A 23,702-nucleotide genomic window follows, 5' to 3' on the forward strand; every position below is an offset into this window, starting at 1 on the left:
AAGAATTATTGGAATGAATATTTTATTCTCCTTTAAAATAACAGGTAAAAAGAAGTATGTAAATAAGGTCCCAATACAAACTCTCCACCCAAAAGTAGTTTTAGTAGCTTTTAGCAAAATCACTGAGATTCTGTAAAAGGTACTATAGGTGAAGGTGAAGCTGGAGGCAGAAACTCCTGGGAATCTATCATTTCTTCCAGCAAACTCAAACTTTGTTTACCTCAGGTGCAGCCTGCCTTTTGTAGCTATCTGAATCTTCCAAGGTCTGAAAATAACTGTACATGTATTCTGCAGCTTGCTGCCATTGGTGCTTCAGCAGAGCTTCTTGGACAAAACTTAAACAAGCACTTGTTGTCTGAGCAAAATCCTTCTTCCTTTTCCCTCCAATGGCTATAAAAATGAAAAAGAAAAGAGTTTTTATCCACAATGGCTCCAGTTCAACTATTCAAAAAACTTACTTCTGATGAGAAGTTTTAACAAGTAAACAGTAGGCATTACTTGATCCAGCCCATTTCCAGTATCAAAGCCAGCTTCACTTGAAACAAACCCTTCTACATTATATTAATTATTTTTAGCAGATAAAAAAATATCTAATTTGATGTTTTGGGGCTACTAGAGTCATCAGAGCCTTTAAATCTGATTCAATCATCCTTTAATCCTTGTGCTAAATAATTTGGGTAGAATCTCTCAAACAGGCCCCCAAAAGCACAGTCCCAGGTATTTAGAATGGGTAAAATGCCAGGTCATTCTAGGCAAACATGGTCTTTATTACCTACCCATGTTCTGCAAACTCCAAGTGGGCTTTCATTTTTTAAGGACCAAATTCCTAGTAACTCAATGATATTAAATACAAATGAGATTAAAACAGTTGCAAAAATAAACATTTATATCTCTAAAGTATTGGCAATCCCAATGTTAAGAACATTTGGGCTTAGATACAGGGCTATTATATAAATGACTAGTTACATTGCTACCTCTTCTTCTCTTCCCACAGAACTACGAGACCCCTCTAGTCCAGCTGGGTAATTGTACCCCAGTAAGTACACAAAGACCAACAGGTACTTTGCAAAGATACTTTTAAAACAATTAACTTGCAGATCTTTGATTTCCTTACATACCCTTTCCACAAGTTAATCTCCTAGACAGCTGTGCCTACATAGTCAAAGCTTCACAATCAAAATCATTACATATTATCTGAAGGTGAAAACACAGGTGTTGAAAAAGTAAATAACTCTAACATCTCCTTTGGCAAGTCAGCCAATTCCCAATTCTTTGCTTATCAAAACTGCAGAACAACATAATTTTTTACAATAAATCATGTAATTTTTCATGAATAATTTAGAAGAAATTCAAGGACCTGATGCATGGCTATAATTAAACTCCATTCACTGCCATCTTCTTACTTATGTGACTAAGGTTTCTCAGAATTTATGTCAGTTAAAAAAAAATAGCATAATCAATGCTAAATCTTTTCTCATCCTAGAAATACATAAAAGTCACCCACAAATATATAAAAAAAAAATTGGGAAAAAGTTTTAGATAACTTTATTTAAAAAAAAAAAAAAAAAGAAAAAGAGAGAGTCTTGCTCTGTCACCCAGGCTGGACCGCACTAGCACAATCATAGCTCACCGTAGCCTTGACCTCCTGGGTTCAAGTGATCCTTCCTTTTGGCCTCTCAAAGTGCTGGGATTATGAGCATGAGCCACCACACCTGGCCAGCAACACTTTTAATACATGTAATATTGATCAGCTATGTACAACTATTAATGATAGCAACGTCTCAACCTAGAAAAGTTTTAATTCTTAAAACTTATAGGATATAAACACAAAAAAGTATAAATGTTGATACATAACTTTTATTGCAAGAAGTACAACAAAAAGGAACATAAAATTCCATCTATTAAAAACTTTTTCTTAATTTTTAAATGGATAATGCAAGGTATTAAAACTGTATGTCACTCCTATGCTATCTGGACTCCATCACATATAAAGTAATATATATTCATTTAAAAATACCAACGTGCTGGAAATTACAACTCTTGAAAATATTAAACATACAATAAAATATTTTCAGATGATTCCTTAAAACTGTGCAAGGTAGTACTCAATTTTTCAGAAAAAAGTAGGGGATACAAAAGTGAAAAGTTTGAAGACTACTGCGCTAGTGTTCTCAGACTTTTGAACGTACATACAAATCACCTGGGGACCTGCCTGTGCTACTCAATGTGGTCTTGGAACATGCAGCAGAAGTATCACCTGGAATCTCATTACAACTACAGAGTACTATGCCCAGCTCTCTGAATCAGCAGCTGCATTTTATAAGATCCCCACACCAAAGCTGCTCAGCGTCGGTGGCAATACCAGCCAGCCAGCCTAGGAAACTGACAAAACACCTCATCCTTACAACATCTTTTATTTACCTAAAGGAGAGAACTGTTCTCAGGCTAAGCTCCCTTCTATCGCTCAAGCTTTCACAACTGAGACTACAAATGGACTTTAGATAACTATACCTAAATGCTTGGAAAATACTTTTGTCTTCCAACCTAGCCTAGTTACCTCAGGAAAAGTTCTCTTCTCATTTCATTCTTTAATGAGCAAAAGATAGTCTTACTTGATCCTGATAACTTTAAGAAAAAAAAAATGGTCAAGGAAAACACATTTTTACATGGAATAGAGATGTACAATAAAGAACTAGTGTCATCAACCTAACTTCTAATATGCTACTCAAAGAATCTGGAAACTTATCAGTCTGTCAACAAATATTTTTTGGGCACCACTGTGTGCCAAGCACTACTGCAGGTACTCATCATACAGCTTCAATCCAGACTGGCCCTGTCTTCAAAGTTTTTGTTCTAAGGGGCTTGCTGGGCATGCCCTTCAAAATGCCAAAAGATATCTACCAGCATAAAAAAGAAATACAGCAACTGTTAGGCAATTTTGTTTTCCTATTATGGTTAATTACCAGCACAATGTCAATATTACTTCCAAGTATTTTCTCATTGCAGACCAAAAGTATTTTGGGTTTAACAGGCTATCCACGACATATAAAATATTTCTAAGCATGTAAATTTTGGTCTTAAACCTATCTGCTTGCAGACTGACTCAGACTTTCTATAGAACACTGGTAACAGAAATATACCCAAGTATGATATAACTATAGGAAATTTAAATTATTAGTTCCCTACCAGGGATGAAGTAGCACTATCTCTGAAGTATCATTCATTCAAATCTGCCTTAAGCCACGTGCATTAATCTAGCAAAACTAAAATGAGGAGAGGAAAGGCACTATTATTTTTCAACACTCACTATGCATGAGATACTATGCTAGGTACTTTACATATATTGTCTCATTTTAAAAAATATATCTCAGTGGTTAAAAGTGTAGGCTTTGAGATCAGACAAACCTGGATTTGCCTTCTGATACCACCACTTACGAATTTAATGTCTTTGAGGTTCAGTTTCCTCCTACCTAAACTGCCTAGCACAAAAATTTATTGAGAATTTACTGAGATCATTAAATGAGATGATACTTAGATCGAAAGAAAAAATGGAAGCGAAATTTTAGGAGCCAAGGAATCTCTGTCAAGGGGAGAAAAGTCTGGGCAAAAAAATACATATTTAAGGGCAGTAAGTAAAATGCTGGTTCAAATGTAATCCCAAATGTAAACCACTCAATACGCCAGCATACAAATAATAGCTTCTTTTATTTATACTTATATTAAATAAATTATTATAGGGAATTTATCCCATAAAAAAACATACTTGCATTTATATTAGATAAAAATGGGGGAAATTTTATCCCATAGAAAAACATGCTTGCATTTACATTAGATAAAAATGAGGGAAAATGCTCTTTTATCTAGGCCGGGTGCAGTGACTCACACCTGTAATCCCACCACTTTGGGAGGCTGAGGAGGGCAGGTCACTTGAGGTCAAGAGTTCAAGACCAGCCTGGCCAACATGGTGAAATCCTGTCTCTACTAAAAATACAAAAACTAGCCAGGCGTGGTGGCGGGTACCTGTAATCTCAGCTACTTGGGAGGTTGAGTAGAATCACTTGAACCCGGGAGGCAGAGGTTGCAGTGAGCCGAGATCTAGCCACTGCACTCCAGTGTGGGCAACAGAGCAAGACTCTGTCTCCAAAAAAAAAAAAAATCTATTACATGATCAATTCTATTTGAAATAATTTCAATGCAATTCAACAGCAACTTCTTGAACACTTCCTGGGCATGTTTTCCTCAATGGCAGAGACCGTATCTTCTTCATCTATGACTCCCCAATATTTAATCAATGCCAGAAATAAAAGTGCTCAGTAAGTATTACTGGAAAAAATGTGTATCTAGCATAATACAGACTACTGTTAATCCAAAGTCAAAGAGTTCTAAAAGAAAAAACACTTTTTTTTGGCTTACAGCCTAAAAACACTCCACATATTCCTCTTGAAAATTAAACCAGCCTGGTTATTGATTTTGTATCCATATTGAATCTTACCATCTCCTTACATTTTAAGTTAAAATGGCTCAATGTTACTGTTTTACTTACCCACAGTTTCTACGTATGTTTGAAGCCAAGGAAAATGCATTCCTGCCCCAGTGAGCACAGATGTTTCCACTTCATCATCTGTCACAGGCCCTTTTAATTCTTCACTGAAATCACTCATACCTATTACAAACTGAGATATCAGTTACTTTCTGTACATCTTAATCCACAGTCTTCTGAGTTGTACAGAAAAACAGCTATCTTTTTATCTAATAAATACAATTTGATCAGCAAAATGCATGATACCTGTCAGCTCTTTTAAAGTAAAAAATGAATTTAACTATGTCAGCAACAGCCAAAATGAATGAGACATTAAAAAGACCGAACTACTAATGTTTCAAGTCCATATAAAGATAAGTAAGATACTGCCCCTCTAATTTAAAAAAATCTCAGGTCTAGACGAAGAAACAGCAAAACGTATAATAACAAAACAATACGAGAAGTATAATAAGAATAGTACTAGCAGCTAATATTTATTAGGCCCTTACTACGCACCAGAAGTATAAATTATCTAATTTAATCCCCACAGCAATCCTGAGGTGGGTACTATTACTTTCTTCCATGTTAAGATTGAAAAAACTGAGGGGCTTAGTGAAATGATAGAACCTGCCTAACATCACAATAAAGGTGAGGACGTTATTCTAGGAAATAGAACACTAAACTACTTAGCATGACTAGAAGTCGGGGTGTGTGTGGAGGGGGGTGCGGAAGGTGAGAAACGAACCTAAAAAAATAATAAGCCAAGCTGAGTTTGGACTTACTCCTAAAGATGCTCAGGGCCCCTTCCTCATTCCCCATATGAAATCGAGTATTAGTGCCCCTGATACTGCCTCCCAAATTTCCCCAATTTCCCCTCTTCTCTGCAATCCTACAGCACTACCCTAGTTCAAGACCCCTTCAAACAGTGCCTAGATTACTGCATTAGCTTTCTAAATAATTACCCTGGCTCAGATTTTGCTTCTCTGCATTACACCCAGAGAAAACCTTCTAAAATCAAATTTTGTGGCTACGAGTATGAATTATAAGTAACAAATGAATTTGAATCTGACTCATCATGTATTTTGAGGCGTAGTTACACAAATCCTCCCTTTCCAAATCCTCAAAAATCCAAATTGGTGTCCCGCAGTTGCCACGGCAACCAAAGCTTCTCTAGCCCCTTCTCTCGTTCTCAGACTCCAAGGGTTTCAGGTATTAGGAGGAAATATCAGGAGAACATGGATGAATCCTGACACACCCCTTCCCGTCCCATTTAAACGCAGGAACCACGGACGATATCTGCGGCACTTACCCGCTTAAAATTAGAGCTCCTCAGTAAAGCTAAACTCAGTCTCCGACTCCGGACCACGTGAATAAATTCCCACCGGAAGACGGTTAGGAGAGCTTTATATGAGCATGCGCAAAACCTGGTTTAGGCATTCAGGCTGCGCGCGGCCCAGCTCGTAACTCCTGCGGTAGCAGGCGTATTGTTGGCCTCGCCTCGACCCCGGAAGTGACTTCTGGAAGTGACCCAGGAAGTGACAGTGAACTGCCTCTCTCCGATTAGTTTTGCCCGAGCTTTATTTCAGCTAGAAAGTGGGAGACTTTCATTTAAAGTGGAAATTGGGGTGAGGGGTCGGCGGCTGGGCGAAGGGAGCATTCTAAAGCGCAGAATTTCACTACGAGAAATTCACTACGATGGGCCATTGGTTTCTGCTCGGCTCGCAGGCGCACTGCACGAGTGGAGGCGTGGCTAGTGGCTGTGACGAGACAAATCCATGCATATCCTGTTCATTGCGAGCGTGAAAGTTCTTTTCTATTACAGTTTTAGCTTTGGGTTTAATTGGTTCGACTCCCTTCTCCACAATTTGGGCGAGAATTTCTTTTGCCTTCTCAGCAAAAATTGTTCTGCGGACCCCGTCTGGTTCAACTTGCATGAGGGACGTTGAGACAAACAAATGAAATATGGGTCAAAAGTAAGACGGTTAAGGAAACGCAGTGTGCTTCTCCAACATTTGGAGGGCTGATCCGTGAAAGAAGAATCAGACCTTTTTTCTTAGCAGCAGAGAACAGAACTAGGACTAATAAGTGAAAGCTAAAGGGAGGCTGCTTTCAAGTCACAGCAAGAAAGAATTTTGTCCACAAATGAGGATGCACAAATAATAAGCTCCCCCACGAATCACTGAGTTTCCTCTGTGAAGGTGAACAATTTGGGTAGAATCAGAGTATCAGAGGGGAAATTAAAGGGTCTAGTAAGAGTTTGAGGCTGGGCACGGTGGTTCATGCCTGTAATCCCAGCACTTTGGGAGGGCAAGGCAGGCGGATCGTTTGAGTTCAGGAGTTCGAAACCAGCCTAGGCAACATCATGAAACCCCGTCCCTACAAAAAAAATTTAAAAAAATAAGCTGGGGTGGTGGTGCATGCCTCTAGTCCCAGCTACTCGAGAGGATGAGGTGGGAGGATCACCTGAGCCCGGGGAGGAGGAGGCTGCAGTGAACTGTGATCACACTACAGCACTCCAGCCTGGGCGACAGAATGAGACCCTGTCTTTAAAAAAAAAAAAAAAATGTACATGGATTCCTTAAAATGCTACAAATAGTTGATTCTATGTTGTCTTCATAAACAATATGCAGTAGTTAAGGACTTGCAAGAAAAGTTCTTTCTGCTGCTCTTTCTGTCATTAGTTCTTGAGTCCTCACTCAAGCTTGTGCTCTAACTCTACAGGCAGGGCTAACATAAATTATGCATAGTTCAGGAGAGCACACACAAAATAACATACATAATCATTACTTTCTTGACTAGAGGCTTAGTCTGGCTACTTTTCTCCCATTGGCTTGAGGTATAAATTCACCAAAACCAGCCCAGAAATTATTTTACATGGCTGAAAGTTTATGTTCTCCCGAAAGTGAGGAAGAACTTTCTGATTTTCCTTGAAGTTCTCAAACACCTCTAAGGAGCAGTAGGAAACAATGGGAATAACTTAATGTGCCCTACCTACCTTTTTTCTTTCCCAGGCGACAATTCTGACGGAAAATGTGTTGGAGAGAAGAGATTTTAAAAAATCAACTAGATCACATCCAATAGCATAAACAAGAAGGAAGGAGGGAAGTTGCGGTGGCAAGCACCTGTAGTCCTAGCTACTCCGGAGGCTGAGGCAGGAAGCTCGCTGAGCTCAAAAGTTCAAAAGCTCGATGCCATCCTGGACAACATAGCAAGACCACGTCTAAAAAAAAAAAAAAAAAAAAAAAGACGTGACAAATATGAAAACATAAAGCATGCAAAAGACTTTTCTAGATTTCAATCTATAAGAAAGCATGTCCTAAGAAAAAGATGTTCTTAACAATTGCTTTGTACTAAACAGCAACTTAATATGGTGATGAATTATGTTGTTTTTAAAGTTGCAAACTGTCATTTAAGGAATATTATTTCCATGAACGCTTCCTGTACAATCTGTTAAAGGATAAACTTCACACAGCCAAACAGTTGAAGAGACTTCATCATAAATAGACTATCCTATATCACAGCTAACAAGAACAAAAAAGGAATGTGGTATGAAAGCATAAAAACAAAAATATCTCAGAAAATCATATAGAGAAAACTAAAATACATGGGCTAGAATTCCACCCCAGGGACTGTATCCTCAAAGACACAGTTTTTTCTTCTTTTTTTTTCATGTTTCAGTGCTCTGAGTAGCTACAAAAAGAAGACCAGCCTATCCTGCTGGAGAGAGTGGCCAGGTGAAGAAAGAGCCCTTGGAGTGTGAAAGACCACAGGGAAAGAGAGGCCACATGGAACCAACAGTCAGCACCTTGGTTTTGGACATGTGAAGAAATTCATCTCAGACTGTGTATCCTAAATCAGGCACTTGCCAAATGCAACTACATGAGCGAGACCAGTTGACAACACACGGAGCAGAGGTGAGCTGTTCTCAGCCCTATACTCACAAAATTATGAGCAATAAAACGGTTGTTATTTTAAGTCACTGAAGTTTGCACTGATTTCTTACATAGGAATAGATAAATGAAACACAGATATTGATCATTTGCATCTTCTCTCTTTTTTATGACTACTCTTGTTGGAGATTACCAGTTTATTTCTGCCATGGTTAGAAAACAAACTCTGAAATTTTGATACTTTAAAGTTTTTTGAGACTTACTGTGCCCATAATATAGTCTATCTTGGTAAATGTTCTATGAGCAGTAGACAAGAATAAGTATTCTGTAGTTACTGAGCATTGTGTCCATCAACGTCAATGTGATTAAGGTGGTTAATAGTTTTCTTCGGATCTTCTATATTGTATTGATTGTTTTGTGTGTAGTGTTACTATTAATTATTGAGATAGGAGTGTAAAACTCAAACTGTGGTTGTGAATTTGCCACTTTCTTTAGTTTTGTCAGCTTTTCTTTTGCATTTTTGTATCTCTGTTATTGGGCATATAAACATTTGTGGTTCTTGTGTCTTCTTGATGAATTGACCATTTTATCATTATGAAATGTCTTCATCGCTGATAATACTCCTTATCTTGAAGTCTAATTCATTCGATATTAGTATAGCCACTACAGCCTTCCTGGCTTACTGTTTACTGTTAGATCTTTATCCATCCTTTTACTTTCAACCTGTGTTTTTTAATTTAATGTGCTTCTGTTACAGACAACAGATAGTTGAGTTTAAGTCTATCATTTTGCTATTTGTTTTTGATTTGTCCCATTAGTTTTGTATTCCTTTGTTCTCCACTTTCTGCTTTCTTTTGGGTTAATTAATGTTTTTGTATTTCATCTTAATCCCTCTGTTGGCTTTAATTATATCTTTTTGCATTATTGCTTTACAGTGTTTCTGAGAATTATCATATACATTCTTAACTTATCACAGCCTTAGAGTTAAAATTATGATACTTCATGTAAAATAAAACAGCCTTGCAGTAGTAAAGTTCTACTTACCACCTCCCCAAGTCCTTTGTGCTTTGTTGTCATATATATAACATCTATGCACATTGTTATTTTTGCCTTAGTCATATGTATTTCAAAGAAATTAAGAGAAGAAAAATATATATTACCTTTTATGTATTTACCTACATTTTACTATTTCCAGTTCTTTTCATTTCTTCCTGTTTGTGGTGAATTATCTTTAAAAATAGCTGTCAAAAAGTATTCACATTCTTGTATGTGCATGTTGCTTCTACCTTTAAGAAATAGAATCAGCCGGGCATGGTGGTTCATGTCTGTAATCCCAGCACTTTGGGAGGTCAAGGCAGGTGGATCACAAGGTCAGGAATTCGAGATCAGCTTGGACAACATGGTAAAACCCTGTCTCTACTAAAAATACACACACACACACACACACACACACAAATTAGCTGGACGTGGTGGCACATACCTGTAATCCCAGCTTCTTGGGAGACTGAGGCAGGAGAATCGCTTGAACTTAAGAAGCAGAGGTTGCAGTGAGCCGAGATCACACCATTACACTCCAGCGTGGGTGACAGAGTGAGACTCTGTCTCAAAAAAAAAAAAAAGAAAGAAAAGAAAAAAAGAAACAGAATCTATGTTCCCACCCCTTGAATCTGGGCTGGTTTTTTAACTTGCTTTGATGAACAAAACATCGTGAAAGTGATGTCATACCAATTCTAGGCCTAGCCCCTAAGAAGCCATACACCTTTACTTTTATCCTCTAGAAATCTGGCCAACAAATAAATAAGTTTAGAGTAGATTACTAAAGAATGAAAAACATTTCAGCCAACCATCCCAACCATTTCAGCCACACAGCTGAACTACCGGACATGTGAATGAAGCTAGTTTGGAAGTTCCAGCCCTGGCTAAACACCCAGCTGAGTGCAGCCACCTGAGTGACCCCAGCCAATAATATCCAGAGCAGGAGAATCATCCAGGTAAGCAAAGCTATAGAATAGGGAGAAATAATAAATGATTATTATTTTAAATTACTAAATCTATTATATCAAAAGGATAACTAAAACATTACAGATTTCAGTTTCCATCTGGTATGTCATCTTTCATCCTAAAGAATTTTTTTTAGCATTGCTTACAGTGGAGGTCTATTGGTGTTGAATTTTCTGTTTTTATTTATCTGAAAATATCGATTCTGTCTTCGGTTTTGAAGGATTTTCTTCTATATATAGGATTCTTGATTAGCAGTTTTTATACATCATCAGCACTTTAAGCCCTCTGATGATTTTAACCTCTTGTTTTTGATGAGAAGTCAGCTATCACTTTATTATTTTTGTCCATGCATAATGTATTATGTTTCTCAGACTGCCTGTAAAACTTTTCTTTCCCAATACTTGGTTATTTGCAGTTTGACCATAATGTGTCTAGGTGTGATTTTCTCTGTAATTAGCCTATTTGGTATTCACTGAGTTTCCTAGATTTGTCCATTTGCTTTACGATAACTTGGGATATTTTCAGCCATTATTGTCTTAAATATTTTTTCTGTGCAATTATGCTTCTGCTCCCTTTCTGGGACTCCAATTATATGTATGTAAGACCACTCCATATTGATATGTACCAAGACTCAGTTCATTTTTTTCCTGAGCTTTAGACTGAATACTTTTATTGATCTATCATCAAGTTAACTTTTTTGTTGTTTTTGCAGTGTCCAGTCTACTGATAAGCCCATATTGTGAATTTTTAAATTCAAATTCTGTACTTCTTAGTTCTTGAAATATGTCTTTTTTTAAAAAAGTTTTCATTTATATGCTGATATCCCATTTATTATGACTCTATTCCTTTAAGTCCTTGAAAGTACAAAAGCTAGGTTAAATTTTTTTTCTGCTAATCCCAACATCTGGATCATCTCACAGACATTTTTTTTAATAGACTGCCTTTTCTCTTATGGTTCACATCTTTCTACCTCTGTGGATATCTGATAAAACTTAATTGTATACTGGACATTTGTAGTGATATTTATAGGGAATCTGGATTGTGTTGGCTTATTTAAATTATAGTATGTTAAATTATATTATGTTTTGTGTGGCATGCAGCTTAATTAGTGGTGGATTCTTTGGGTCATGTGAAATTTTCATTTTCAGTATAAGTCTTATTTGGTTTTAAATTTAGTCCTAGCATATTCCCCTTACTCTTTTGTATGGGTCTTTCTCCTAAGGCTTGGTTCTGGATTCTCAATTAAGTGCTCAAGGTATTAGTGAAGTTACTCCACTGCTAGGTTGGAAATCTAATGTCTTCCAGCACTGCCTCACCCTTAGTATCACTCTTCAACCTTTCCCCTACAGCAGGCAAGCTCTGCTAAGTCTTGCAAGGTCTCGCCTGGCACATCTGTATCCTCAGTGAATTTCCATACAAGCTTTCAGTATTACCCCCTTCTCTGTCTCCGTCTCTCTCTCTCTCTCTCTCTCTCTCTCTCCCCTCCCCTCCCCCTTCTCTGTCTCTTTCGCTCTCCTCTCTCTGTCTCTTCCTCTCTCTCTCTCTCTTTCACACACACACACACACACACACACACAGAGAGAGAGAGAGAGAGAGAGAGAGAGAGCGCTCAGATATTCTAGCCTACAAAATTTCAGCCATTCCAACAACCTTGAACTCCGATAATTTCCTCCTCAACTCAGCAAAGCCACCACTTTACTTAAGTGTCTCCTTCCTGATTATGGAGTTCACCTGCGTGTTTTGCGCTCATGGATCAGTCACGTGCTGCCTGTTTATCATTGCCTGAAAACAGTTGCTTTAAGTAGTTTTTCTAGTTTCTTACTCGTTTGTGACAGGAAGGCAAGTCCAGTACCAGGTACTTAGTCATGGTTCAAAGCGAACATACTAACTTCCTTATACACTTTTCCATCATTCGTGGTGAAGACACTCATTAAACGGCAAATTATAGAGAAACTCTGTAGCATCTCTTTTAATGTCCATGAAAACCAAAATCAGCTGAAGGAGTAAACCCCAACATGGGTCTACGAAAAATAAGCTGGCCAAAATTTATGAGGCAATATGACTTAAATGATCATATGTTTTACCAATAGTTTTATAAGCATGAAATCCACAATAACTAGACAAATAAATGTTAACAGATGGACTCAAAACTTTTTACTGCAATTCAATATAGTCCTTTATGATACTTTATTAGATGATAGTTCTGAAATTATTATAAAATACTAATGAACATAACAGATTAAAACGTTCTTTTCAACTGTTTTGAAACACGTTGTCATTTTCTACAACCCAAAGATTAGATACACCTCAAAATGCGCTAGAAAATACATTTCTTAAAACTCATCAAAATGAACTTCATTTGTTGTTTTTCACCTTTGACATGACACAGTGCCAAGATTTCTAGCTCTGTAGGGAGGAGACGTTGGTCCCAACAATTAGCAGCTCCTTGATCCCATTTCATACAACCGATTCTAGCAATAAAAAAAGAAAAAAAAATGCACATGTATTCTGCTGACCTTTCATTTACAATCTATATCAGGAGTCAGCAAACATTTTCTGTAGAGACAGAGAGTAAGTATTTTAGATTTTGCATGTCATACAGTCTTTGTCATAACCACTTGACTCTGCTGCTATATAGCATTAAAACAGCCATAGACAATATAGTAATGAATTAGCATGTCTGTGTTCTATTAAAACTTTATTTACAAAAGCAGATGTGAGGCTGGATTTAGCTCATGGGCCATAGTTTGCTAACCATTGCTCTGGAGTACCTATAAAGGTTTATATTCACAATAGAGGTTTGGTTGTGCTATATAACTAAATATGTATATATATGTATATACATAAATATAGTTTTAAAGACACATAGTCATATTGGTGGTGATTTTTGTGTCCAAAAAGAGATCTACTAAAAAATTACTGATGTCATCATGCATCTCAGTCATTATGACAGTCATTAACTCTATATTGCTTCTTCTGCAATCTCGAACATACAACTAGTAGATGTCAATGCTAGGAGTGAGTTTGCTGTTCTGTAGTGGAGGGCACTGATTATAATGGGGTAAATGAGGTCAACCATCATGAACCGATACATATTTATTTAATTTCAATTTCAGTTGTCATTCTAACGACTATGTACTAAGTCTCAACCTATATTCCCTAGGTCCTAATTGAGAAACATGTGCTTTAATTAAAATAAAGAAAAAGTCCTTCACATCCATTCCAAATAGGTCAAATTGTATCAATGGTTCAACTATTAACACGCACACACACACAAACAATAGAACTCATTAACGTGTAAATTTGAGGTAAGATAGTGCAGAAGAGGGAACAAATGTGAGAATGTGGAAGTAGAACAATATAAGACCCCTTTTGTGTTCGTTTTTTTAACTTTCTGTTTCAGTGGGTACATGCGCAGGTTTGTTATACAGGTAAATTGTATGTCTCAGGGGTTTGGTGCACAGATTATTTCAACACCCAACTAATAAATAAGCATAGTACCTGATAGGTAATTTTTCAGTCCTCATTCTCCTTCCACCCTCCACCCTCAAGTAGCCCCTGTGTTCTTTCTTTGTGTCCATGTGTACTCAATGTTTAGCTGCCATTTATGCCATTATGCCAATTTCTTACAGTAATTGGTTTTCTGTTTCTGTATTAATTAGCTTAGGATAATGGCCTCCAGCTCTATCCATGTTGCTGCAGAGAACATGATCTCATTCTTTCTTATGGCTACGTAGTATTCCATGGTCTTCCGTGGTATTCCATTTTCTTATCCACCCTACCATTGTATAAGTATTCCCTTTTCTCTGCGACCTCACCAGCATCTGTTATGTTTTGACTTTTTAATAATAGATAGGATCCCTTTTGGAGGTCAGGAAATATAAATTCAGAAGTGTGAGAAATCCTTTAAGGTGATGTTAGCTTTAAATGAAAAAAAAAAATGTGAAGCAAAGTCAGTTGAATATGGAAAGACTTTTGAGTTTATGTGGGTTTTACTGTTTTTGTTTTTATATTGATGTTATAATCTTCTCCTTTTTGCTGGTAAGAGAAACTACAGAAAACAGAATGTTTACAACCACAGGTGCCTTGTTAACTGATCAAATTTTAACAAAAGTCTCAAGCAGTGCATCTCAAACTGGGAGGGTGGTATCATTCCCACTAAGGGGAGTTTGGAAATGCGTGGGAGCAATTTTTATTTTGCTACCATGACTAGGGATGCTACTAAAAGTTCACGACCAGGGCATGGATGTTACACATTTGCACAGATAATATGCTCTGGTCCTTTACCTAACTGCAACTGTGTTTTCCTATAGCTCTGTCTAAAGGGATAAGGGCCTTCCTGAAGTCATATTATTTTCTTATCCATTTAAATGCAATGTTTAATTATTTTGTGTGTCATGACTAGTAAATGTATTTAAGATAATTATGAGAAGCGATAAAAGCATGACTAGTATAGGAGCTTAATGATGGCTTCTGGCTTATACTTTCTAATTGAAGACTTCACATTCATTTGAAATGGTGATAAAATTCTCAAATGTCCCAAAAAATATCTCAACCTCTGATTGCAAACAAAAACTAAGGTCTTTCAGATAGCCATCATTATTCTTTCTCTCTTCTGTAGAAGTTCCAAGAGAGCTTGGGCAGAAATATTTTAAATACTAAATGCAAGTTGAAGCTTTGCTTTTCTTTAAAAATGGTATATAGAAAATAATCTACAAATATATAGTGTGACTCTGGTGTTAATTTCCAATCCCTACTTTCTAGAGCTGTGGCTGTCTTTAAATGTGCCTAGTCTGCATTGGAATGTGCAGTAAATGTAAAATACACTTCAGATTTCAAAGACTCTATGTGAAATAAAGACTGTAAAATATCTCATTAATAATTTTTATATTGATAATGAGTTGAAATGATAATTTGCATAGATTTGGTTAAATAGAACATATTATTAAAATTAAGATCACCTATTTTGTTTAACTTTTTTTTTAAATTAATTTATTATTATTATTATACTTTAAGTTCTAGGGTACATGTGCATAATGTGCAGGTTTGTTACATATGTATACTTGTGCCATGTTGGTGTGCTGCACTCATCAACTCGTCAGCACCCATCAACTCATCATTTACATCAGGTATAACTCCCAGTGCAATCCCTCCCCCCTCCCCCCTCCCCATGACAGGCCCCGGTGTGTGATGTTCCCCTTCCCGAGTCCAAGTGATCTCATTGTTCAGTTCCCACCTATGAGTGAGAACATGCAGTGTTTGGTTTTCTGTTCTTGTGGTAGTTTGCTAAGAATGATGGTTTCCAGCTGCATCCATGTCCCTACAAAGGACACAAACTCATCCTTTTTTATGGCTGCATAGTATTCTATGGTGTATATGTGCCACATTTTCTTAATCCATTCTGTCACTAATGGACATTTGGGTTGATTCCAAGTCTTTGCTATTGTGAATAGTGCCGCAATAAACATACGTGTGCATGTGTCTTTATCGCAGCATGATTTATAATCCTTTGGGTATATACCCAGTAATGGGATGGCTGGATCACATGGTACATCTAGTTCTAGATCCTTGAGGAATCGCCATACTGTTTTCCATAATGGTTGAACTAGTTTACAATCCCACCAACAGTGTAAAAGTGTTCCTATTTCTCCACATCCTCTCCAGCACCTGTTGTTTCCTGACTTTTGAATGATCGCCATTCTAACTGGTGTGAGATGGTATCTCATTGTGGTTTTGATTTGCATTTCTCTGATGGCCAGTGATGATGAGCATTTTTTCATGTGTCTGTTGGCTGTATGAATGTCTTCTTTTGAGAAATGTCTGTTCATATCCTTTGCCCACTTTTTGATGGGGTTGTTTGTTTTTTTCTTGTAAATTTGTTTGAGTTCTTTGTAGGTTCTGGATATTAGCCCTTTGTCAGATGAGTAGATTGCAAAAATTTTCTCCCATTCTGTAGGTTGCCTGTTCACTCTGATGGTAGTTTCTTTTGCTGTGCAGAAGCTCTTTAGTTTAATTAGATCCCATTTGTCAATTTTGGCTTTTGCCGCCGTTGCTTTTGGTGTTTTAGACATGAAGTCTTTGCCCATGCCTATATCCTGAATGGTACTACCTAGGTTTTCCTCTAGGGTTTTTATGGTATTAGATCTAACATTTAAGTCTCTAATCCATCTTGAATTAATTTTCGTATAAGGAGTAAGGAAAGGATCCAGTTTCAGCTTTCTACTTATGGCTAGCCAATTTTCCCAGCACCATTTATTAAATAGGGAATCCTTTCCCCATTTCTTGTTTCTCTCAGGTTTGTCAAAGATCAGACAGCTGTAGATGTGTGGTATTATTTCTGAGGACTCTGTTCTGTTCCATTGGTCTATATCTCTGTTTTGGTACCAGTACCATGCTGTTTTGGTTACTGTAGCCTTGTAGTATAGTTTGAAGTCAGGTAGCGTGATGCCTCCAGCTTTGTTCTTTTGACTTAGGATTGTCTTGGAGATGCAGGCTCTTTTTTGGTTCCATATGAACTTTAAAGCAGTTTTTTCCAATTCTGTGAAGAAACTCATTGGTAGCTTGATGGGGATGGCATTGAATCTATAAATAACCTTGGGCAGTATGGCCATTTTCATGATATTGATTCTTCCTATCCATGAGCATGGTATGTTCTTCCATTTGTTTGTGTCCTCTTTTATTTCACTGAGCAGTGGTTTGTAGTTCTCCTTGAAGAGGTCCTTTACATCCCTTGTAAGTTGGATTCCTAGGTATTTTATTCTCTTTGAAGCAATTGTGAATGGAAGTTCATTCATGATATGGCTCTCTGTTTGTCTGTTACTGGTGTATACGAATGCTTGTGATTTTTGCACATTAATTTTGTATCCTGAGACTTTGCTGAAGTTGCTTATCAGCTTAAGGAGATTTTGGGCTGAGACAATGGGATTTTCTAAATATACAATCATGTCAACTGCAAACAGGGACAATTTGACTTCTTCTTTTCCTAATTGAATACCCTTGATTTCTTTCTCTTGCCTGATTGCCCTAGCCAGAACTTCCAACACTATGTTGAATAGGAGTGGTGAGAGAGGGCATCCCTGTCTTGTGCCAGTTTTCAAAGGAAATTTTTCCAGTTTTTGCCCATTCAGTATGATATTGGCTGTGGGTTTGTCATAAATAGCTCTTATTATTTTGAGGTACGTTCCATCAATACCGAATTTATTGAGCGTTTTTAGCATGACGGGCTGTTGAATTTTGTCAAAAGCCTTTTCTGCATCTATTGAGATAATCATGTGGTTCTTGTCTTTGGTTCTGTTTATATGCTGGATTATGTTTATTGATTTGCGAATGTTGAACCAGCCTTGCATCCCAGGGATGAAGCCCACTTGATCATGGTGGATAAGCTTTTTGATGTGCTGCTGAATCCGGTTTGCCAGTATTTTATTGAGGATTTTTGCATCGATGTTCATCAGGGATATTGGTCTAAAATTCTCTTTTTCTGTTGTGTCTCTGCCAGGCTTTGGTATCAGGATGATGTTGGCCTCATAAAATGAGTTAGGGAGGATTCCCTCTTTTTCTATTGATTGGAATAGTTTCAGAAGGAATGGTACCAGCTCCTCCTTGTACCTCTGGTAGAATTCAGCTGTGAATCCATCTGGTCCTGGACTTTTTTTCGTTGGTAGGCTATTAATTATTGCCTCAATTTCAGAGCCTGCTATTGGTCTATTCAGGGATTCAACTTCTTCCTGGTTTAGTCTTGGAAGAGTGTAAGTGTCCAGGAAATTATCCATTTCTTCTAGATTTTCTAGTTTATTTGCATAGAGGTGTTTATAGTATTCTCTGATGGTAGTTTGTATTTCTGTGGGGTCGGTGGTGATATCCCCTTTATTTTTTATTGCATCTATTTGATTCTTCTCTCTTTTCTTCTTTATTAGTCTTGCTAGTGGTCTGTCAATTTTGTTGATCTTTTCAAAAAACCAACTCCTGGATTCACTGATTTTTTGGAGGGTTTTTTGTGTCTCTATCTCCTTCAGTTCTGCTCTGATCTTAGTTATTTCTTGCCTTCTGCTAGCTTTTGAATGTGTTTGCTCTTGCTTCTCTAGTTCTTTTAATTGTGATGTTAGAGTGTCAATTTTAGATCTTTCCTGCTTTCTCTTGTGGGCATTTAGTGCTATAAATTTCCCTCTACACACTGCTTTAAATGTGTCCCAGAGATTCTGGTATGTTGTATCTTTGTTCTCATTGGTTTCAAAGAACTTCTTTATTTCTGCCTTCATTTCATTATGTACCCAGTAGTCATTCAGGAGCAGGTTGTTCAGTTTCCATGTAGTTGAGCGGTTTTGATTGAGTTTCTTAGTCCTGAGTTCTAGTTTGATTGCACTGTGGTCTGAGAGACAGTGTGTTATAATTTCTGTTCTTGTACATTTGCTGAGGAGTGCTTTACTTCCAATTATGTGGTCAATTTTGGAGTAAGTGCGATGTGGTGCTGAGAAGAATGTATATTCTGTTGATTTGGGGTGAGAGTTCTATAGATGTCTATTAGGTCTGCTTGCTGCAGAGATGAGTTCAATTCTTGGATATCCTTGTTAACTTTCTGTCTCGTTGATCTGTCTAATGTTGACAGTGGAGTGTTGAAGTCTCCCATTATTATTGTATGGGAGTCTAAGTCTCTTTGTAAGTCTCTAAGGACTTGCTTTATGAATCTGGGTGCTCCTGTATTGGGTGCATATATATTTAGGATAGTTAGCTCTTCCTGTTGAATTGATCCTTTTACCATTATGTAATGGCCTTCTTTGTCCCTTTTGATCTTTGATGGTTTAAAGTCTGTTTTATCAGAGACTAGGATTGCAACCCCTGCTTTTTTTTGTTCTCCATTTGCTTGGTAAATCTTCCTCCATCCCTTTATTTTGAGCCTATGTATGTCTCTGCGTGTGAGATGGGTCTCCTGAATACAGCAGACTGATGGGTCTTGACTCTTTATCCAGTTTGCCAGTCTGTGTCTTTTAATTGGAGCATTTAGTCCATTTACATTTAAGGTTAAGATTGTTATGTGTGAACTTGATCCTGCCATTATGATATTAACTGGTTATTTTGCTCGTTAGTTGATGCAGTTTCTTCCTAGCCTAAATGGTCTTTACATTTTGGCATGTTTTTGCAATGGCTGGTACCGGTTGTTCCTTTCCATGTTTAGTGCTTCCTTCAGGGTCTCTTGTAAGGCAGGCCTAGTGGTGACAAAATCTCTAAGCATGCTTATCTGTAAAGGATTTTATTTTTCCTTCACTTATGAAACTTAGTTTGGCTGGATATGAAATTCTGGGTTTAAAATTCTTTTCTTTAAGAATGTTGAATATTGGCCCCCACTCTCTTCTGGCTTGTAGAGTTTCTGCCAAGAGATCTGCTGTTAGTCTGATGGGCTTCCCTTTGTGGGTAACCCGACCTTTCTCTCTGGCTGCCCTTAAGATTTTTTCCTTCATTTCAACTTTGGTGAATCTGGCAATTATGTGTCTTGGAGTTGCTCTTCTCGAGGAGTATCTTTGTGGCGTTCTCTGTATTTCCTGGATTTGAATGTTGGCCTGCCCTACTAGGTTGGGGAAGTTCTCCTGGATGATATCCTGAAGAGTGTTTTCCAACTTGGTTCCATTTTCCCCCTCACTTTCAGGCACCCCAATCAGACGTAGATTTGGTCTTTTTACATAATCCCATTCTTCTTGCAGGCTTTGTTCATTTCTTTTTCTTCTTTTTTCTTTTGGTTTCTATTCTCGCTTCATTTTGTTCATTTGATCCTCAATCGCTGATACTCTTTCTTCCAGTTGATCGAGTCGGTTACTGAAGCTTGTGCATTTGTCACGTATTTCTCGTGTCATGGTTTTCATCTCTTTCATTTCGTTTATGACCTTCTCTGCATTAATTACTCTAGCCATCAATTCTTCCACTTTTTTTTCAAGATTTTTAGTTTCTTTGCGCTGGGTACGTAATTCCTCCTTTAGCTCTGAGAAGTTTGATGGACTGAAGCCTTCTTCTCTCATCTCGTCAATGTCATTCTCCATCAAGCTTTGATCCGTTGCTGGCGATGAGCTGCGCTCCTTTGCCAGGGGAGATGCGCTCTTATTTTTTGAATTTCCAGCTTTTCTGCCCTGCTTTTTCCCCATCTTTGTGGTTTTATCTGCCGCTGGTCTTTGATGATGATGGTGACGTACTGATGGGGTTTTGGTGTAGGTGTCCTTCCTGTTTGATAGTTTTCCTTCTAACAGTCAGGACCCTCAGCTGTAGGTCTGTTGGAGATTGCTTGAGGTCCACTCCAGACCCTGTTTGCCTGGGTGTCAGCAGCAGAGGCTCAGTTGAAAATGCAGAAATCACCGGTCTTCTGTGTCGCTCGCGCTGGGAGTTGGAGACTGGAGCTGTTCCTATTCGGCCATCTTGCTCCGCCCTTGTTTAACTTTTTAAAATGTGACTTCTAGAAAATTCAAATTGTGTATGTAGCTAACACATTTCTATTGGACAGCATTGTTCTAGGGAATCAGTGAGAAATGGTTGCAGGTCATGTTTAGATGTAGGTCATGTTTAGATGCTATATGTAATGATTCTGGTTGAATGTCATTCACTGATCCTCTTATGTATTCCATACCATTTCACATTCCACATGTATTTAGATAGCAGTGAACTTCCATACCAATTACAGCATACTCTTATTTTTTCTGTGTCAGTTGATCAGTATCCACACTTGAGTATAGTTTTCATAATGGTACTTATGTTCCTGTTTCTAATTTTATACTACATGTATCAATAAAAAACGCTGAAGATTCAGGAGGTTTGTCTTAATGTATGATCTATAACAAATCAGCTGTGATTGTATAGTATTCTCAGAAATCTATTTTCTCCTTCTCAGTTCTCAGTGTCTCCTCTAGAAGGCGCTTTCAATTTTCCAACCACAGCTTGGGAGGCTGTTCCAGTCTTGCTGACTTTTAGTGAGAAGAAAACAGTTTCCAGTGAAGGTACTATCTAAAAATGTCTCCTTTGTGTAGAAGTCATTGGTTTGCCATCAAACAATTCTTTTTTTTTTTTGAAACGGAGTCTCACGCTGTTGCCCAGGCTGGAGTGCAGTGGCGCGATCTCGGCTCACTGCAAGCTCCGCCTCCTGGGTTCACACCATTCTCCTGCCTCAGCCTCCTGAGTAGCTAGGACTACAGGCGCCCGCCACCGCGCCCGGCTAATTTTTTGTATTTTTAGTAGAGACGGGGTTTCACTGTGGTCTTGATCTCCTGACCTTGTGATCCGCCCGCCTCGGCCTCCCAAAGTGCTGGGATTACAGGCTTGAGCCACCGCGCCCGGCCGGTTTGCCATCAAACAATTCTTGTTGCGTCATCAAACATCCCTTGACTGTAACAGCTTGCAATTTTGCTGTTTAATTATTTATATAACATAAGTAGACAATCTTTTTATGTAGTATCTGATTGCCTTCTCAAAGAAACACTATAAAGTTTTGACTTTAGCCCCAATTTTCTAGAAGAGAGATCTGAGACTCAGAAAAGCTAATGGCTTGCCTATAGTCACACAATTAGACTTCTGATTCCTAGCCAATGCTTTTGACTCTATTCCCTGCCTCCACTGTTGCCCTGGTAGGGAAGTAATTTATATCTGAAAATTACATGGAAAAGCCAAACTGTGGAAATTGAGTTGTACAGGCCACACCCTGCAATCTGTTCTACATTTGTTTCAAAGCACCAAATATTTGACTTCTGTGGAAATGGTGCCAAGGTAAATTAGGTGGAACCGGAAACAGGAACTTGCGTATATGTCTGTATATTAGTAGCAATTTGAGATGTTTGAGTTTCTTTCTTTGTACAATAGAAATTGGAATAATATTTGCCAGGACTAGACAAATAGTACATGCTGATAGACCTTATATTATGGATGACTCATTCCCAATAGATCATAGCCTTTGACATGACTTTTTAGTTGTTGGGAGAGATTTTTCCCTACTAACCATGCCCAACACAAACTTCTGTTCTTACTGGCTTTCAGAACAAGATACTTGCATAAATTCCCCTGTAGTTATATGCTCCCTTTACTTAAAATCTGATAGCTTTCTGTATTTTATTCTATTAAATCTAAATTCTCATGCTGATTTTCAAGGGCTCTCAATAATCTGACCCATCCTAGCTGCCCAAACTTTTGTTTTTTCTTTCTTTTCTTTTCTTTTCTTTTTTTTTTTTTTTTTTTTTTTTTTGATGGAGCCTCACTCTGTCACCCAGGCTGGAATGCAGTGGCGTGATCTCAGCTCACTGTAACCTCTGTCTCCTGGGTTCAAGCGATTCTCCTGCCTCAGCCACCACCTGGGCTAATTCTTTGTATTTTTGGTGGAGACTAGGTTTCACCATGTTGGCCAGGCTGGTCTCAAACTCCTGATCTCAAGTGATCCACCCACCTCGGCCTCCCAAAGTGTTGGGATTCCAGGCTTGAGTCACCGCACCCAGCCTGTCTCCCACTTGTCTAATAGAACTCTTTCACTCTAGTAAGTTTAGGTCTCCGTACTGTCCTTTAAACAAATTGCTTTCTGCTACTGCTGTGTCTTTTCCTATCTTGTTTTCTTCATTTGCCCTATCCTCTCTGTTTAGAATCTAAATTTTATGTATTCACTAAGGCTCAGTTCAAATTCCACCACCATCACTTACTTTCCTCCTTCTTTTAACTCATTAGTGCTTAGAATTTGTAGTAAAACACATTTGAGCACTTATTGTGTGGCAGGACAGGGTTCTTTGTATGCCCCACCCCCTTATTCTTACTGAGAGAAGTAACTGGTATCAGCAAGAGAGGCTTGTTTATCTTTTAGGAGTTCCCACTCTGAAGAATATGGATGAGGATTCAGAGTCATCCTCCACCCTCGGGGATGGAGCCAAATTTAGGGCTCCTTGGGCACAGGCATAAAGGTGGACCCATCTTCTAGACACTGGCCAAACACACACAAAAAGTGAGAACTTGCAGAAGAGGGAAGAAAGGAAAGAGACATCATGATGCCCAGCAGGAAATGAGATTTTGCAGGCTGACCTGATAGAATAAAGAAATATATGTTTGTTATCATTTTTCTGACTCACTGTATTGTGACCAATCATAGTGTTTTTATTTTTACTAAGACCTTTACCAGGCTTTACTTGGTTTGTAACTCTTGAGTTACCTTTAAGGATAATTGAATTTTATCTCTTTCTGTCTAACTTACAAATTTTCTCTACGTAAGTTTTTTTGACAACTCTACTTCAGTATAAAGGATATTTAAGTATTTTAATTGTACAGTTTTATGAGTTTTGACACATGCATAT

The 23,702-nt window shown here is 37.9% G+C and overlaps 1 protein-coding gene and 1 long non-coding RNA gene across 9 annotated transcripts in view; one reads left to right on the plus strand and one right to left on the minus strand.

Annotated features, from left to right (window-relative positions):
* Positions 1-5,891, minus strand: part of TAF1A (TATA-box binding protein associated factor, RNA polymerase I subunit A) — a 35,044-nt gene extending 29,153 nt beyond the window's left edge. For 5 of the 7 annotated variants that reach the window (XM_077937855.1, XM_077937858.1, XM_077937872.1 and 2 more), the window contains exons 1-3: positions 5,829-5,891; positions 4,544-4,663; positions 221-390 (exon numbers count right to left, since the gene is read on the minus strand). In XM_077937855.1, coding sequence (XP_077793981.1) covers positions 221-390; positions 4,544-4,661 — 288 coding nt within the window. In that variant the 5' untranslated portion in view covers positions 4,662-4,663; positions 5,829-5,891. Of the gene's footprint in view, positions 1-220; positions 391-4,543; positions 4,674-5,828 lie in introns of all 7 variants that reach the window. The other 2 variants (XM_077937863.1, XM_028853501.2) reach the window with 1 other exon arrangement.
* Positions 5,892-6,062: 171 nt separating this feature from the next.
* The window catches only part of LOC114680577 (uncharacterized), a 32,684-nt gene continuing 15,044 nt past the window's right edge, over positions 6,063-23,702 (plus strand). Inside the window, exons 1-4 of one of the 2 annotated variants that reach the window (XR_013395133.1) lie at positions 6,063-6,717; positions 8,198-8,433; positions 10,271-10,400; positions 21,275-21,380. This is a non-coding gene — a long non-coding RNA (uncharacterized LOC114680577). Of the gene's footprint in view, positions 6,718-7,530; positions 8,434-10,270; positions 10,401-21,274; positions 21,381-23,702 lie in introns of those variants that run through there. The other variant, XR_013395139.1, reaches the window with a different exon arrangement.

The sequence above is a fragment of the Macaca mulatta genome, chromosome 1, assembly GCF_049350105.2.
Source record: "Macaca mulatta isolate MMU2019108-1 chromosome 1, T2T-MMU8v2.0, whole genome shotgun sequence".
NCBI lineage: Eukaryota > Metazoa > Chordata > Mammalia > Primates > Cercopithecidae > Macaca > Macaca mulatta.